At 57.0% G+C, this 17037-nt stretch overlaps 2 protein-coding genes across 5 annotated transcripts; one reads left to right on the forward strand and one right to left on the reverse strand.

The window, feature by feature from the left end:
- Positions 1–973: 973 nt before the first annotated feature.
- On the reverse strand, positions 974–5403 carry CIAO3 (cytosolic iron-sulfur assembly component 3). 4 transcript variants are annotated; one of them, XM_049767975.1, is made up of 11 exons: positions 5329–5403; positions 4937–5032; positions 4334–4477; positions 3949–4081; positions 3443–3562; positions 3142–3260; positions 2673–2802; positions 2153–2225; positions 1868–2005; positions 1618–1775; positions 974–1526 (listed from the first exon to the last, which is right to left on the reverse strand). In XM_049767975.1, the coding sequence occupies exons 1-11, from the start codon at positions 5392–5394 to the stop codon at positions 1288–1290; spliced, it is 1416 nt and encodes a 471-aa protein (XP_049623932.1). In that variant the 5' UTR covers positions 5395–5403; the 3' UTR covers positions 974–1287. The 4 variants fall into 4 exon arrangements, with proteins under 4 accessions (XP_049623932.1, XP_049623931.1, XP_049623933.1 ...); XM_049767974.1 differs by having other exon boundaries at positions 974–1775; XM_049767976.1 differs by lacking the exon at positions 4334–4477 and having other exon boundaries at positions 974–1775.
- An 8448-nt stretch (positions 5404–13851) lies between these two features.
- MSLN (mesothelin) lies at positions 13852–16613 on the forward strand. Its single transcript, XM_049768848.1, has 8 exons — positions 13852–13921; positions 14011–14091; positions 14619–14797; positions 14877–15032; positions 15110–15252; positions 15328–15455; positions 15907–16001; positions 16428–16613. Exons 1-8 carry the CDS (start codon positions 13852–13854, stop codon positions 16611–16613), a joined length of 1038 nt encoding a protein of 345 aa, XP_049624805.1.
- The last annotated feature ends 424 nt before the right edge of the window (positions 16614–17037 follow it).

A 17037-nucleotide genomic window follows, 5' to 3' on the forward strand; every position in this document is an offset into this window, starting at 1 on the left:
TCTGGTGCTGGAAGACAACTCCCTGGGCCTGGTCCTCAGATGCATGGTGGTGGCTGTGTCCAGGCGATTGAGAGTGAAAGTGGCAGACTACCCGTAGTCACTCAGTGTTTATGATTCACCATCTGGCCATCACTCTGAATGGGGTCCTGCCTTTCACATCCCTCGCCCCCAACCCATATGCCTGCTTCTGGGAGATGGGGTGGTTCCCGGATTACTTGCATCCCCAGTCCTTTCAGCTGCTGGAGATCAGAGGCCAGGAGGGGATGCCAATGAACCCCCAACACTGCAGACAGAGCAGCAGAAGCTCTGAAGTAGAAGCCCAGGAGGGTTTCGGAACCTAGACAGGGTGTGCCAGTGCCATCTTAGAAGGCACCAAAGGGACCACAGCAAGGAAGGCGAAGTGGGTGAGCCCATGACCAGGACTGGTTGCACATTGTGTCACCCACCCACCTTGAGCTGCCAGCAGCACCTTGGACCACTCAAGTGCCAGACCTTGAATGTTATCCAAGTGGAAGCTGGGAGCGTAGCGACAGGACAGCCCATGCAGGAGGAGGGTGCAGCTTCTGCTCCAGGCACTGCTAGTTGGGCCCCTTTTCAAACTCAGACTCAGGCTTTGACAAAAACTTGTGAACCCTGCAGGTGTGAGGACGACATGCCCATTGTTGGACTCCTGGCAAGTGGCACGTCTACTGTCCCTCTCTGCAGATGGCAGAAGAGAAAGAAGGCTCAGCCAGCCCACCTGGTTCTTCATGCCAGTTTGGCTCAGAGCTTTCTGTCACTTGGACACTGGGGAGACTCGAGGGGCACTTGGCTATCGGCTGCAGCACCAGGACAAGCTGCTCCTTCATGTCTGTCCTGGCTGTGCCTCCAGCCCCAATTCCGCCCCTCCTGCCTGGCTGCCTGCACTCTCAGAGTCTCAGGTTCTCCTTCGAGTCCCTAGCTCCAAATCAAACTGCCAGCATAGCAGACACACTCAGAGGTGCTTGGGGCCTTTATTACAGGGTGTAAAAGAGGGAAATGGGGGGGGGCCCTCCACACTTGGCCAAACACTGTTGTTGCCTTCCCAGGGCCAGAAGTAGGGTCAGCTGTGGAAAAGATGCTGAGCTGACTCTTTCCTGCTCAGCGCAGTTAATGCCTGGCTCTGGAGAGCAGGTGCCACGTCCTCATGGCAGAGTGCTGGGCCAAGCCAGTGATACAGCTTCAGGATGGCTGAAGTGGGGGCCAAGGAGCTCCATTTTGGCTGAAGCCCCACAGCAGAGGCCTTGGAGGGTTCCGAAACCTACGCAATTACCACCGGATGCTGAGGCTGGAGGCTGCCTTGGGCACAGCATGGTAGCTGGTATGCAGCAGGCGGTCAGCTAGCTCTGAACCCTCGCCCTGCAGCCAGTCCCGGTACAGATCCTGGATACCAGGAACCTCCTCGGGCTCCTCTGCCTTCACCTCGCGGTACAGCCTCTCCACATGCTCCAATAGCTCCTTGGCTGGCTTGTTGGGGGACTTGAGCTGGCCCCCACCGTTCAGGCAGCCTGTGGGGGCACAGCAAGCAGGGAAGAGGGGGGCCAGGGTAGGGGAAGGGGGTCCCAGGCAAGCCGCCCCTGTTACCCAGCAGCCCAGTACCTGCAGGGCATGCCATGACCTCCACGTAATGATAAGGGCAGCGGCCACGTTTGAGCTTTTGCACCAGGTTCTGGATGTTGCGGAAGCCATAGGCGGTGGCGAAGCGTAGCAAGACTTGGCCTTCCCGCTCTAGCGTCACCTCCTGGAAGTCCTTGTTCCTGTACATGGCCTGGTCAGTCAGTGGCACACCCAGGCCCCGGCCCTTCCTGCCATGGGCAGTGCTGCCCCCACCACGGCTTTTCCTGCTGACCTCAGGGGCCTGTAGGTGACCTCATCTACATGGATGCCGAAGAGCTCTCGAGCCGCATACCGGAACACGTGCTCCAGGTAGCCCCCTGAGCCCCCACCCCGATGGCTGGTGGCCTCCTGAACACCTGGGTCATCACACCTGGGGAGGGACAGGCAGGAGGACCTGGATCAGTAGGGCAGGGCTGTCTCCTCTCCTGGATGGCCGCCAGGAACTGTTCTCAGACCAGCCCAGGCAGATGGGGACCCAGCAGGAGGCTGGGAGAGGGCACCTTCATGAGGGACTCACACATTGTCCAGGGGGGACGGCTCCAGGGCAGACAGTGACACCCCCTCTTCCTCCAACAGCCTAACCACCTCTCCTGTAGGGGGCAGCAGAGGGCAGCAGTGGGCTGAGCCCCTGGGTGGTCAGAGGGTCACTCTGTCCCTTCCCTGGCCTCAGCATGTGAGGACACACCTGCTACTAGACAGGCCTGTCCACATGCCACATGAGGGACCTCAGACACAAGGGCACACCAGGGAGCCTGGGGTGTGGCAGGGTATCGACTCCTCCGGTACTGCTCTAAATGCAAAGATCCGAGCAAGGAGCCCCTCCAAGCTTTCATCTTAGCCCCTTAGAACTAAGTAGCCCCAGTAGGGGCCACTCAGCAAGTCCCTCTGGCAATGCCCCTCCATCCTCCCTCTGCCACAAGAGATAGACGCTGGCACTCAGGACACCCAAGGACACCCAGGACCTGTGGCCCTCCCACAACCGCAGGCAAGAGGGATGACAGGAGTCCCAGCTGCAATGCCCCCCCCAAAAAACCCACCCGTGGTGATGACACAGTCCACGTCGCGGCTCTGTTGCTTGGGGTCAAAGAAGTCAGATCGGGACGCTTCAAGCTTCTTGTCATAACACGGCATTACTGTCATGTGGTAGATGGTGGCAGGGCTCACATGCTGTAGGGAGTTGTGACGTGGGGCATGGGTAGGCATAACTTGGGCACAGGGAGGTGTGACGTGGGCATGGGCACACACAACCCAGACTGGACTCTTCTGGGATCACGTCCACAGATATGGACCTGGGCTCCTCACTCCAGAAAAGAATCAGGGCTGTCAGTCAGCACCTGCCTGGTTGCCTCCCCCTCACCTCTGGGGACCACCCTGGCTCATGACCTGCACCTTTTATCAGCACCTGACTGGCCTGCAAGGATGCCCAGGAAGCACCATGGAAGCTTCAGGGCCCCATCTTGTCACAGCCTCATAACCTCCCCTCCCCCAAGCCTGCCAGGGACTCACCTGCCTCTGGGCAAAGAAGTCCTTCACTAGGACCCCCATGACCTGCTGCGGGGACCGAGCTGTACTGATAAGAGGGACCAGCAAGTTGCCATGGGTCTTCTCAGCATAGCAGATCCAGCCTGGGTGACCAAGATGGGGCATTGGGCAACTGTGGGGGAGGTTGTGGGGATCCAGGACCACCTACCCAGAGGCCCCCCCTTTATCTCCATGTTTCCAGCCTCACTGACCCCATCTGGGGCACAGAGGTGGCTTTTAGAGCACACAACCTCCCCACAAAATTCCCTGTGCAGCCAGGGCACACCTGGGCAGACGGAAGTCAGCACGGGCAGGTTCTGTGCCCGGAAGCGCCGCACGAACTCCCGCTGGCTCTCGAGGAGGCTGAAGTTCCTGGAGAAGCTAGTGTCGAAGACGTGATGCACCCCTGCAGGACAGCACTCACTTGCCACAGGACCTGAGCAGGGCCTACCCACCAGCTACATCCCCCCAGGAGCCTAGGCTACTGCCCACCTGCCTGAGACCCTGAATAGAGTGCAGAGTGCAAGGCAGTGTGTAGCTCCTGGGAGCACAGGAACCCAGGGCCTCATCCTGGTGCCTGGGACTCGCTTTCCCACCCAGCATAGCCCCGTACATAAAGCCCACAGCAAAGGCCACTCAAGGTGGCCCAGAAGGCACGGGAGCTAGAAGCCACAGCCAAGAGCATGTGTGGGCCCCAACTAAGCCTCCAAAGATGCTGCAAATGAAGAATATGTGGAACACATGGCATAGGCCAGTCTGAGGGACAATAAACCTCACCCTGCCCAGGCCTACCAAGCCTTTTGAAGAAAGTGGTCAACTTCTTGGCAGTGTCGGTGGGGTCCAGCTGGAAGTGGGCAGCCAGCGATGCTCTGGACTGGGGCGAGACAGAGACGACCACCAGCTTCTGCTGATCAGGCGATGCCACCTGCAAAGCCAGGGCACAATGGGCCCATGTGTACTGACTCCAGAACACACTCAACCTTGCTCAAGACTGGTAGCCAGAGTGCCCAGAGCCCTCTGGTCAGACTGGGCACTTCGGCGCTCCCTTTGTCAGAAGCCCCCAGTGAGACTGCCATAGGTATGTCCCCCAGAGAGCCAAACGAGCAGCCCTAAATCTGAGGATGGTGCTGGGACTGACACTGAGCTCGTGCAGTGTTGCAGCCTGCCCACAGTCTACCTTGTTTGCTTCTAGAACCTTCCTCAGCTCCTCATGGCTCTGTTGAGTGATGAGCACAGTCTCTGCTGAGGTGACACAGCCGCTACAGGCCAGGCAGTCGTCCAGTGAGACCCGGGCCTTCTCCAGCCTCCGTGTTCCCCCATCCTGGAAGCACATGCGGCCTTGCTGTTTGGTTACCAGGCACACCGGACCTGTGTTCTGGGCTTATTCCTGGCTCTGTATTCCAGGGTGATGGGGAACATATGCATCAGGATTGAGTGCATGCAAGGCAGTTGTCCTTCCCCTGTACTATCTTTTCTGCAAAGGTCGGGTCAAGTGCTCCAAAGTGACTTCAGGGAGAAAGGAACTTCTCCTAGCCTCACTCCCTTGCTCCTGCTAAAGACTTTTATGGTGCGCTCATCTTTTGCTTCCCTTCCTCCCCAGGACCCTGTGTACTGTGTCTGCCTTGGAATGACACGGTTCCTCCAGCGTCCAGCCCCGGCCAGGCGGCTGTGCTTGCAGCCCAGTTCCAGACCCTACCACTAAGGCATAGGAGGCGTCAGGCATCTTCTTCTAAGAGACATGGGGGTCCAGGAAGTCAAGCACACTGCGGCCGGAGCCCACCTGGTTGATTTGCACGTAGCTGCCATCATCCTCCACGTGGATCTTGGTCGAACTGGTCCCCGGCCTCCGGTCCACCTGCACCGGCTTGATGCACTCCTGCCCCAGGAGAACCCCAAGCAGGGTTAAGGTTCCTCCACAAGGACCTGGCAGGCACTATCCATGGCCCTCCCCGACTTTCCTCCGCCACTGATCACCCCACCGGGCCACCCGGCTAACGGTGGCGACTCTGGTCCTGCTTCCTAGACATGACCTGGACTGTCACCCGGTCAGATGACAGAAGCTGGGAGGGCCACACCTCGCCAAGGGCGCCGTCCTCCCGGCGTCAGTTCCACCCTCGAGAAGCCGACTAAGGTCCCCGATCTCCCCAAAACGCCGCCCCCGGGACAGCGCACCTGCGACGGCCCGAGGAAGTCATCTAAGTCGGTGAGCCGCAGCGCCCCGCTGAAGGGAGACGCCATGGCGGCCACACTGCCGTACGTGCAGGCAGCTGTCGCAAAGACGTCGTGAAATCGAGGGTGCTTCCGCCACACAAACGTAACGCGCTCCCGCCAGAGGCCTGGAGCGGGCGCCCCCTGCCGGTGAGTCGGGCTCACCGCCCATTCTGCGCATGCTCAGACTTTTGGCGCGGCCCAGCTGCGGGTGCAGACGTGCGGGGCGTGGGGAGCGGGCAGAGGGCAGCGGGGCTCGGCGGCTGGGGCTGGGCAGCAACGTGGGAGAGAAGTGCGGTGTGTCCCCAGCCCTGACACCCCAGGAGAAGCATGGGGGAACCCCAGCACACGCTCAGCTCTGTCTAGACGCAGAGGCTACACAGCCTGATCCCGCCCCGTGGAGCCCAGCACGGGTGGGTCAGGCTGCTTGGTGTGCTAGGCAGTTTCAGGGACCGCGGGGGTATATGGGGGTATATGGGGGGTATATGGGAATCCCTGGCACAAGCCCTTCCTGGAAACCCTCAGCCCAGACTGAGGCCACTTGGGAAACAAAGAAAACCCATGATAGCTTTTCCCTTTTGCAAGGGGTGTTGTCCAGATTGAGCCATGTCCCTCCACCCCAAATGCACCTCCATCCTTTGTTTTGGGACCACAACCAGCGGCACTCAGGTTACTCCTGGCTCTGCTCTCAGAAATCTGGGCAGGTTCAGGGACCATACGGGATGCTGGAGATCGAACCCCTAGTCTGGTCGGCAAGACAAATGCCCTCCCTCTGTGCTGTCGGTCTGTCTCCCCCACCTCGATCCTTTACTGTAACTCAGTCATCTCTGGAGAAGCCGATGTTGCTTTCTCCTTAGAATCAATGTCTTATTTGATATTAAAAAACAAAACAGGGCCCGAAGAGATAGCATAGCAGTAGGACATTTGCCTTGCATGCTGCCTACCCAGCATGGACCCTGGTTTGATTCCCGGCATCCCATATGGTCCCCCAAGCCTGCCAGAAGTGATTCTTGAGCACAGAGTCAGGAGTAACCCCTGATCACCGCCGGATGTAGCCAAAAAATAAACAAAAACAACAAAGAAATCCTACTTCAAAAAAGAAAAGAAAAAGATTAGGAGGGGCTGGAGAGATAGCATGGAGGTAGGGTGTTAGCCTTTCATGCAGAAGGTCATCGGTTCGAATCCCGGCATCCCATATGGTCCCCCGTGCCTGCCAGAAGCAATTTCTGAGCCTAGAGCCAGGAATAACCCCTGAGCACTGCTGAGTGTGACCCAAAACACACACACACACACACACACACACAAAGATTAGGAGCCAGAGAGATAGCATGGAGGTAAGGCATTTGCCTTGCATGCAGAAGGACGGTGGTTCGAATCCCAGCATCCCATATGGTCCCCCGTGCCTGCCAGGAGCAATTTCTGAGCCTGGAGCCAGGAATAACCCCTGAGCACTGCTGAGTGTGACCCAAAACACACACACACACACACACACACACACACACACAAAGATTAGGAGCCAGAGAGATAGCATGGAGGTAAGGCATTTGCCTTGCATGCAGAAGGACGGTGGTTCGAATCCCAGCATCCCATATGGTCCCCCGTGCCTGCCAGGAGCAATTTCTGAGCGTGGAGTCAGGAGTAAACCCTGAGTGTTGCCGGGTGTGACCCAAAAACCAAAAAAAAAAAAAAAAAAGCCATATGTGAGGCCAGGGATTGAACCCAGGCCTGCCACAGTGTCTCCCCAGAAATTCTTTTCTGTGGCACAAAAATGCAGAACCTGAGCCTTAGGACTGGTTTTAAACACTCGCCTTGGCCTGAGAACTGAGAAACTTGGGGTGGGGCACAAGTTCCCCCACAGGAAATCTCAGGTGGAGCTGAGAGAACCCCTCTGTTCCTTCCCCCCGGCAGGCAGGACACTAATGTTTGTGCCACGCCAGACTGTACCTCAGCAACCACCCCTTCCGACCTCTGGGACACCCCTGTGGAGAGGGACTTTCTGGAAGACAGCAGGTGGAGGTATTGGTTGCTGTTGTGGGTGTAACTAACACCACTGAACTGTTTTTTGTTTTTTGTTTTTTTTGTTTGGGGGCCACGCCTGGCAATGCTCACGGGTTACTTCTGGCTTTGCGCTCAGGAATCGCTCCTAGCGGTTCTTGAGAACCATGTGGGGTGCTGGGAAATGAACCCAGATTGGTTACACGAGAAGCGAACACCCTTCTCACTGTTCTATTTTCAACCCCTCACCACCTAACATGATCACAGTGACAGGCCTGAGGCATTTGCGCCAGTGAACCAAGGCACTGTCACCTACCTAAGACCTTTGGTGGCTCAAGTGGGCACCTGGCAGGACATGTGGATGAGAAGCTTAACCAAGTTGTTTCAGGGCTCAGTCCCTGTCAGGAGTGACCCCTGAGACCACCATGTATGGCCCAAGAAACAAAAATAGTTAACAATACAAGAATAAAAGATGATGGGGCCAGAGGGGTGGCGCAAGCCGTAAGGCGTCTGCCTTGTGCGTGCTAGTCTAGGACAGACTGCAGTTCGATCCCCCGAGTCCCATATGTCCCCCAAGCTAGGAGCAATTTCTGAGCACATAGCCAGGAGTAACCCCTGAGTGTCACCGGGTGTGGCTGAAAAAAAAAAAAAAAAGAATAAGAGATGAGGGCTAGGGGCCGGAGAGATAGCATGGAGGTAAGGCGTTTGCCTTTCATGCAGGAGGTCATCGGTTCGAATCCCGGCGTCCCATATGGTCCCCTGTGCCTGCCAGGAGCAATTTCTGAGCCTGGAGCCAGGAATAACCCCTGAGCACTGCCGGGTGTGACCCAAAAAAAAAAAAAAAAAAAAGAGATGAGGGCTATAGCGATAGCACGGTGGTAGGTCATTTGCCTTGCATTGGGCCCACCTGGGACGGACCTGGGTTAAATTTCAGACATCCCATAGGGTCCCCTGAGCCTGCCAGGACTGATTTCTGAGAACAGAGCCAGGAGTAACCCCTGTGCACTGCCGAGTGTGGCCCCAAAACCAAAAAAATAAATAAGAGATGAATTTCAAATTGGGGGGTCACAGACCTCACTTACTGTGCAGCCTCAGTTGATGGGGTGTCACTTCTCCCTGGAGATATCCCTTCATCCCCACTAGCAGGGCCTTTAGACCCTCTCCCTGTCCCTAACTGTCTGTCAGTCACACAGAGGGCGGAGCTGGGGGTGAAGTAGCCCCCAAGGACCTTTCATTAAGTCACACTGTCCCACGGGGTGTGGGCGCTGCTGCCAACATTACGCTGTGCTGTGTCTGCTCTCAGATTTTGCAAATTGTTTCATCATCATCATTAGCAAGTATTTCCCATGTGCTCGCCATGTGCAGGGCTGCCAGGTTTTACACACATGGGGGGCACCCATCCAGCTGAGGCCCCGGGGAGCTGTGATTGTGGCCCTACTGTGCAGAGCTGGGCCTCTGTTCTGAATGGCTGCAGAAGCAGCTGGGTGGGGGTGAGGACATGGGCACAGGATCTCCCTGAGGCTTCAAATCCAGATGAGCCCCCTGCAAAGGCCCAGAGAGAAACCTTGGAATCTTATGTGTCTTGTGGCTTTGAGTCTGGCTCCTTGGCAATGCACCTTTTGCATTCCTACCCTGCACCTCTGCAGAGCCCAGACAGAGCCCAGATCCCTCCAGGATCCTACGGCCAGTCAGCTGTCTCACCAGTTGACATGCAGGGGAGCAGACCCTGGCCTTGGGGAGACAACAGAGGAGGAACCAAGCTGCCACCACAGGTTACACTGTGGAGGGTGACAGCCGTGAGGGGAGTAGGGGGACTCTGGGTCAGATAGGGATAGGCAGAAGTGGAGGAGTTGTTGTCTCCTAAAAATCAGTTTCTGTTTTGGTTTTGGGGCCACACCTGGCTGGATTTGGTTGATTTTGCTTTGGAGGCTATTCATCATGCCTGACAGGGTTCAATGCCCCCTCTATGTTGTGCTGGAGAATCTAATCCAGCAAGGCAAGCACTCTGCCCACAGCAGACCCAAAAATCAGTTATTTTATTTTCCCCGAACAACAGGTGACTTCACACGCTTGGTGTACTCATCAAGAAGATGCATTCGGGGGGCTAGAGAGGAAGGAGAATGGCTGAGGCACTTTCCTTGCACGTGGTTGACCCCAACACCCCAAAGAGTCCCCTGAATACCTCCAGGAGTGACCCCTGAGTGCAGGGCAAGGAGACCAGGCAGAAATGAAAGAAAGTGATAGAAAAAAAGGGAGGAGGGAGGCCGGAGAGATAGCATGGAGGTAAGGTGCTTGCCTTGCATTCAGAAGGTAAGGTGCTTTGCCTTGCATTCAGAAGGTCGGTTGTTCGAATCCCGGCATTCCAAATGGTCCCCTTAGCCTGCCAGGAGCGATTTCTGAGCAAACAGCCAGGAGTAACCTCTGAGCGCTGCCGGGTGTGACCCAAAACCAAAAAAAAAGGGGGGGGGTGCCGGAGAGGTGGTGCTAGAGGTAAGGTGTCTGCCTTGCAAGCCCTAGCCAAGGAAGGACCACGATTCGATCCCCCGGCGTCCCATATGGTCCCCCCAAGCCAGGGGCAATTTCTGAGCACTTAGCCAGGAGTAACCCCTGAGCATCAAACGGGTGTGGCCCAAGAAAACAAAACAAGGGCCCGGAGAGATAGCACAGCGCGTTTGCCTTGCAAGCAGCCAATTCCGGACCAAAGGTGGTTGGTTCGAATCCTGGTGTCCCATATGGTCCCCCGTGCCTGCCAGGAGCTATTTTTGAGCAGAGATCCAGGAGTAACCCCTGAGCAACGCCGGGTGTGGCCCAAGAAGAGAAGGCGATTCCTCTTTAGTCTCTGCGCTCCATGAGCCTTACCAGTGAGGGGCTGGTAACCAGCAATAATGCCCTGGCCTCACAAGGAGGAAGAGGAGGACCGAGCAGAGCCTTGGGTCAGGGCAGGGGTTCTAGCAGTCTTCCAGAGACATCAGCTGACAGCCAATGGCCTGCAATGAGTTTGGGGTTCAGGAAGCTCTGATGAGGGGGCCAAGCCTGAGGTTCCTTTTTGTGTGTTCATACATTGACTCAATGCACTGAGCGACTCTCAACTCAAAGGCGACCCCTGACTTGTAAAGGGGACCCTGGTGCATGATGGGAGGGGGTCCTGCTGCAGGCTCCCCGAGAGAAAGTCATGCTCCCAGAACAGGGCTGGGCGCTTCCCCAAGGCCCCCCTCCCCACACCAGCAGGTGCAGGGTAGTATTTGTTGAAGGAAATTACCACGGGCAATGAGCAGCTCATTAGAAGATAATCAACACACACGCTGTCCCACTGCGCAAGCACAGCTTGTCAACAGGTGTGAGCCGGCCCCTGCCCTGGGAGGCCTTGCACCCGCAATTACAGCTAATGAGGGGCCTGCCGTGACCTCCTCAGACTCCAGGGGCGCCCACTGCTCCCTGACAGCAACGGGATCTGAACGGTGGGAGGCGCTGCCATTTCCCCAGGACAAGGGCCCTGAAGCCGGCCCCAGACACACTTCACAGGAAACCGCTGCTCGGTGCTCATCTGTCCACAGCACACCATGTGGACCTGCTGCAGGACTGGAGATCCCACCTCTCACTGTGGGGCAGTGGCCGCAGCCCCAGCATGGTGAAGCACCCCCTTTCCTGCCCAAAGAGGCTGGATCTATAATCCTGTGAGTGGTGGGCCCAGCCAGGTCTGTCTTGCACATGCCCCTTTCCACTGCCCACCCCCCCGGCAGACACACAGGCAGGTAGCACCCCTCAAGTGACTGGTTCTGTACCCAGCACCCCAACTTCCCAGGTCTGCCCTCTCCTGGCTCTGTGCTCAGAAATCGGCCCTGGCAGGTTTGGGGGACCATGTGGGATCGGCTGTTTGGATCGGCTGCTTGCAAGGCAAACACCCTACTGCTGTGCTAATTTTTTGTTTATTTGGTTTCTTTTTTTGATGCCCAGTAGTTTTTGGTGCGTAGTAACCAGAGAGGACAGCCCCCCATCCCTCAGCTACACAGATTCTGACAGTCTAACGGGGGAGGCAGCAGTACCCCTAAGCCCTGCCAGGTGTGATGTAAAACAAAAACAAAACAAAAAAATGCTGGGCTTATCTCAGGAGCCAGCTGCATTCTGGGGTTTATGGGGTCTCATCCCTCAACCAGAGGGATGTACACAGACCCCAGAGCTGACACATTCAGAAGACCGAAGGGAGCATTCAGCAAGCAGACCTGGCCAGAAGCATGCACCTTCATCCTTCACTCAAACCAGAGTACATGCTTCTGTTCTGCCAAAACAGAGGAAGCTTAGCTCCTCCCCTCATTCACCACAAACGTGAAATCCTGAAACAAAATGCCTTTAGCTCCAGACCAGCAGGGGTCTGAACCTAGTGCAGGGAAAAAAGCTTGGGGGTTGGGCCAGTGTGATAGCACAGCGGTAAGGCTGTGGCATCCCATCCTGGCATCCCATAGGATCCCCTGAGTCTGCCAGGAGGGATTCTGAGTGCAGAGCCAAGAGTAACCCCTGAACGCTGCCCAAAGGCAAAAAAAAAAAAAAAAAGCTTGGGGGTTTTATGGAGTATCTCTTGGGATACTCAGGGATGGAACTCAGGGCCTCAAACATGCCTACTGAGCCATATCCCTGGGCCCAGCCAAGAAGAGGCGGCTGGGAAGAAGCCTTTGAAATTGGACTCTGTGGCTTGAAATGGTGCATCACTGTTACCAAGACTCCTGCCGCCCGCCCATCTGTTGGATGTGCCCTATATGCTCTGCAGAGCAGTTACAGGCTCTCTCCTCACATCCCTCTGAGCTGCTGCTGATCCAAAAGAAGGGGGGGGGACCATGACCCCACCCCTGTGGCAACCCTTGCATGGATGCCTCCCTTCACAGAAGTTCAACTCAAACCTGACTTCTTCACTGTGCCTGACCCCATCAGTATGGGCCTTAGGCAACAGAAAATAGTTTGCAAACACACAGGGACCAGAAACTAGTTCAAACTCAAACACATCCTGGGGCAAGCAGTAGGGCGTTTGCCTTGCATGCGCTGACCTAGGAAGGACCACGGTTTGACCCTCCGGTGTCCCATATGGTCCCCCAAGTCAGGAGCCATGCAACCCCCGAGCGTCACCGGGAGTGGCCCCAAAACAAAACAAAACAAAAAATCAAACACATTATTACCCTTGGGGGGGCAGGGCGGCTTGGCCTGTGCTTGGCTCCCCAGGGGAGGCGGTCTTGAGAAGAGTGTAGGAGGCCTCATTCTCAGAGCCCACCAGCGTGTTTGAGGTTGGACAGAGTGAGAAGGTGCTACCTTGCAACCAGTGACCCCCCCCTTTGATCCCCAGAGCCATGAGGTGCCCTGAGCACCCCTGGGAATAAGCTCTGAGTACTGTGGGCTGTGACTCCAAAACTCCAAAGCAAACACAAAAAATTGATGGCCTAGGGCTGGAAGGAGTAGGACAGCGGCTAGGGCGAGTGCCTTGCCTGTGGCCAACTCAGGTTCAATCTCTAGCATATGATATGATCTCTCGAGCCTGCTAGGAGTGATTTCTGGGTGCAGAGACAGGAGTAACCCCTGAGCACTGCCTGGTGTGGTCCCAAAACAAAAACAAAAAACTGCTGGTCTGATCACCAGGCCACACACTGCCATGGGGTGGTGTCAGCTCTCCCCAGGGTCACTGATGCAGGGTCTCAGGGTTTCTCTCGGCTCACCCCAGATTCAGGGCAGAACTGATGTGGAGTGGGGGCCTCTTCCACAAGACATGGTGGGTGCTCTCTTTCGCCCCTCCCCTCCTGCCTCGGCAGGTCCACATTCCGGGAAGCTCTCTGGCAGAGCCCCTGAGTCATCGATTGGCACCAGGGCTCAGGGCTCCCTGTGTCCTGGCGATTCTGAGGCACCTCCCTATCACCCCCCCCCAGATGCCCAGTTTCAACATCTGATGGGGAATGGGAGAGGCATAGGGAGGAACACCCACCCCTGCCTGGCTCGCTCACGCATTCCTGCCGCACCCAAGGGCTGGCCAGCTCCTCCCTGGTCTCCCTAGAGGCTGTGGTCACTGGACCCCAGAGCGCCTAAGGCAGAGCAGCTCAGGTTTGGTGGCTGTCCCTAAGGGGTGTGGGCATCAGCTCAGTAGGCCCAGGGGGGCTGGGACACTGCACTCTCTCCAGCAGGGGCTTTGTGGGGTCTCCTCCAAAGGACCCAGCCCAGTGTTGGGGACACAGGAGGCCAGGGAGGGACTCTCCTGCCAGAGCCTGGGAGTGGTCATACCCCAGTCCCTGTCACTCAGGATTACTGGGCGCTCGCCCCAACCCTGCCGCCCCAGAGGGAGCCCCAGGTCTACACAGCCAGGGCTTCTGACGGGGTGTGGCCCAGATTGGCCTCATAGCAGGTGGCTTAGACACCCCTGAGCCCCAGCCGGCCTCTGTCCCTTACTGAGGTCAACGTTGGGGTCCCAGGTGAACTTGAGATGCTGGGGGTTTGGAGAGATGCAGCTATGAGGCTACGGGGATGAGGGGCTGTGGCTGCACTCCCCACCCCTGCATTCCTACAGGCGTGAGCAGGTTCCAGGATTGGTTCTGTGAGTTATCCAGAGGCAGCACAGACACTGTTGACAGGCTCCAAAAGGTCTGACATCCAGGTTGGACCTCCAGGTGTTGCCTCCCACAGTGATGGCCTCACAGAGATCTCGTCCTCTGCCCGGCTACCATGGGCCCCCCACCTATGGCAGCCTCCTGCTCCTACTGGTCGGTGAGTGAGGGGACCCAAGTGCCCATGCTCTGTGCCCAGAGGTGGCTGGGGGTCACCTGTGTTGTGCCCTGAGGGGAGACGGGTTGGGTGTGACGTGGGGGTGCAGGGCAGAACCACACACCCCTCCACACCGTAATCCCCACAGGAACCATGCTGCTGGCCAGGGCACAGACAGAAGACTGGAGAATGGTAAGGGGGTCCTCGTGGGGCTGAGGGGGGCTGCCCTTTGAGCCAGACACTCAGCTCAGCACCAGCCTCACTTTCCCTCAGGGCGCTGTATTCCGGAGACAGCCACGCACTCTCAGGGACCCTGCAGAGAGCTGCACAACCCAGAGCCAGCCAGGTGCCAGCTCCGGACTTAGGGGTGACTGGGTAGAGGGGGGGTCTGGCTTGCCCACGTGATTGGTCTTCCAGCTCTTTCTGGTGAGGATAGATTCACCTAGGAGTCAGTGGACAAAGGAGGGTCCGGGTGTCCCTGGGACTGTGATAGGGCAGCAGCCTGATGCCCGCCTCTCCTTCCCCAACAGAGAAAGTCTGCCAGCCAGGGCGAAAGCCCCAAAGGTTGGACGAGAACGTCGTTCTGTATCAGGAATGGGAGCTGGACGCCTGCGTGGATGCAGCGTTGCTGGAGGCCAGCATGGATCGTGTGAATGAGCTGCCCTTCACCTACCAGCAGCTAAGGATCTTCAAGTGCAAGCTGGACCAGGTGAGTGTGGCCCATCATGGAGGCCATGCTGGCAGGCTCCAGGGGCCAGCCGGACCCTCATAATCTCTTCCCCACCCAGCTCTACCCCCTTGGCTACCCAGAGTCCCTCATCGGCCACCTCGGCTACTTCTTCCTGGAAATGACTCCTGAAGACATCCACAAGTGGAATGTGACCTCACTGCAAGTTGTGAAATCTCTGCTCATAATCAGCAAAGGGAGGGAGATGGATGAACAGGTGAGGTGGTGTCTGCTTGGGACCTGGCCCATCTCTCCCGGCCACATGATAGGCACCTTGTGACCTGCTCCTTGCAGGTGGCCATGCTGGTCAAACGCTACGTGGCAGGAGGTGGCCATCTGGACCCTGACACAGTGCAAGACCTAGCAACCTTCCTTCCCATCTACGTGTGCTCTCTCAGCCCTGAGCTTCTGGGCCATGTGCAGGAAAGTGTGATCTGGTGAGTGCTGGGTCCTGGGTGTCCGGTGCAGTTGGCCACCCACCCTGGGTCACAGTCACCCCTCTGCCTCCCCAGGAAAATCATGCCCCAGCACCTGGTGGGGTGCAGCCTGCAGCAGAAGGACGCCCTCTACCTTAAGGCCCGCCAGGCCTTCCAGCACTTGAATGGCTCTGAGTACCTCCTCAAGATCCAGCCCTACCTGGGTCAGTAGTGGCTCCTCTCCTGCCCCAGGGAGTGGGTTCGCCTTCACCAGCCACACTGTGCAGTGTGCCAGCGTGAGGTCATCCAGGGCTGCTCATGAGCGTCTGAGCCAGGGCACTGTTACCCTTCCTCTGCCACAGAGGGTCATGAGCGCACAGGGCAAGGTTGGGAAAGAAAGGGGATTCTAGGGGCAAGAGAGATAGCATGGAAGTAAGGCGTTTACCTTGCATGCAGAAGGTTGGTGGTTCAAATCCCGGCATCCCATATGGTCCCCTGAGCCTGCCAGGAGTGATTTCTGAACATAGAGCCAGGAATAACCCCTGAGTGCTATCGGGTGTGTACCAAAAACCAAAAAAAAAAGGGGGGGGATTATAGAGCCACAGTCTTGGGGGCAAAACTGAGGTGTCCTGAGGCTCACACTCATGGTCCTATCCCCTCCTCCCCCCATGGCAGATAGGGCCTCTACGGAGGACCTGCGGGATCTCATCGGGAGGAACTTGACTGTTAATGTGACCACATTGAAGCTGCTCCAACCAGCAGCAGTCAAGGTACCACCATGGAGGCTGGAATGATAGCAAGTTTGCCATGCATACAGCTGATCCAGGTTCAATCCCTGGCATCCCACATGTGCTACCAAGCCTTCCAGGAGTAATTTCTGAGTGCAGAGCCAGGAGTAATCCCTAAGCACTGGGGTTATGGCCCAAACTCCCCCTTCCCCTAAAAAAAGTATTACCATGGAGGTTTGGTTGAGAGTTGAATGGGGCATAATCAAGGCTCTGGATGGGCTTGGCCAAAGATGGGTGGGTGGTATTTAGGGACTGGGGATGGGTATGGTGGGTGGGGCAGGAAATCTGAAGGAGAAGGGACTCTAGGAAAGGGAGAACTGGGAATAGGATCTTGGGAGGGAAGGCTGTGGAATGGGGTCCTCTAGATCTGGCAGGAACTTTTACTGATCCTCCGGGGTTCTCTGGCAGCCCCTGACTGTCCTCGAAATGCAGAGACTTCTGGGCCCAAACCTGCCGGAGCTGAAGGCTGAGACAGGGGCCAGCCCTATTCGCGAATGGATCATATCCAAGCCACAGAGCGACCTGGACAAGTTGGGGCTGGGTATCCAGGGGGGCATTCCCAACGGCTACCTGGACCTCCACATCCCAGACTAGCCAGACATGAAGGGCAGAGTCTGAATCTTTCTCCAGCCCCATTTGGGACATGGCCCTGCTATGGAGTCCCCAGCCCAGCTGGGAACTAATAAAGCAAATGTGATCACTGCAGCTGACTCTGGTGTGTGGCCTGACAGCAGACATACCACACTGGGGGGATCACAGACCCTCCTGGTACACTTGCACTGGGTCCAGTGTGGCCTGGTTTCTTCAGGCTAGGCTGTGTGGGTAACTTCCGGGGATGCTGAAACCCCAGGAGATGCAGATAGGAGACCTGCGACAGATTGAGGACTTTCTCCACCCCACTGTGGGCCCCAAGCAAAGGGACACAGGCAGGTCACCTTATCCTTGTCCTTTATTCAAACTAGGTAGTGGTGTTGGTGTGCAGGGCCCCTCATGTTCCTGAAGGAAGCCAGAGGGTGAG

This window comes from Suncus etruscus, chromosome 2 (assembly GCF_024139225.1).
Source record: "Suncus etruscus isolate mSunEtr1 chromosome 2, mSunEtr1.pri.cur, whole genome shotgun sequence".
In the NCBI taxonomy this organism is placed as follows: domain Eukaryota; kingdom Metazoa; phylum Chordata; class Mammalia; order Eulipotyphla; family Soricidae; genus Suncus; species Suncus etruscus.

Excerpts from the sequence above, each read along its gene's own strand:
- CIAO3 (XM_049767974.1), bottom strand. The coding sequence starts at position 5,394 with ATGGCGTCTCCCTTCAGCGGGGCGCTGCGGCTCACCGACTTAGATGAC. Across the intron at positions 4,478-4,936 it reads GCTACGTGCAAATCAACCAG|GATGGGGGAACACGGAGGCT; the intron begins GTGGGCTCCGGC and ends ATGTGCTTCCAG. Across the intron at positions 3,563-3,948 it reads CACTTTCTTCAAAAGGCTTG|GGGTGCATCACGTCTTCGAC; the intron begins GTAGGCCTGGGC and ends GCTGTCCTGCAG.
- MSLN (XM_049768848.1), top strand. The coding sequence starts at position 13,852 with ATGAGGGGCTGTGGCTGCACTCCCCACCCCTGCATTCCTACAGGCGTG. Across the intron at positions 15,033-15,109 it reads GGAGGGAGATGGATGAACAG|GTGGCCATGCTGGTCAAACG; the intron begins GTGAGGTGGTGT and ends TGCTCCTTGCAG. Across the intron at positions 15,456-15,906 it reads CAAGATCCAGCCCTACCTGG|ATAGGGCCTCTACGGAGGAC; the intron begins GTCAGTAGTGGC and ends CCCCCATGGCAG.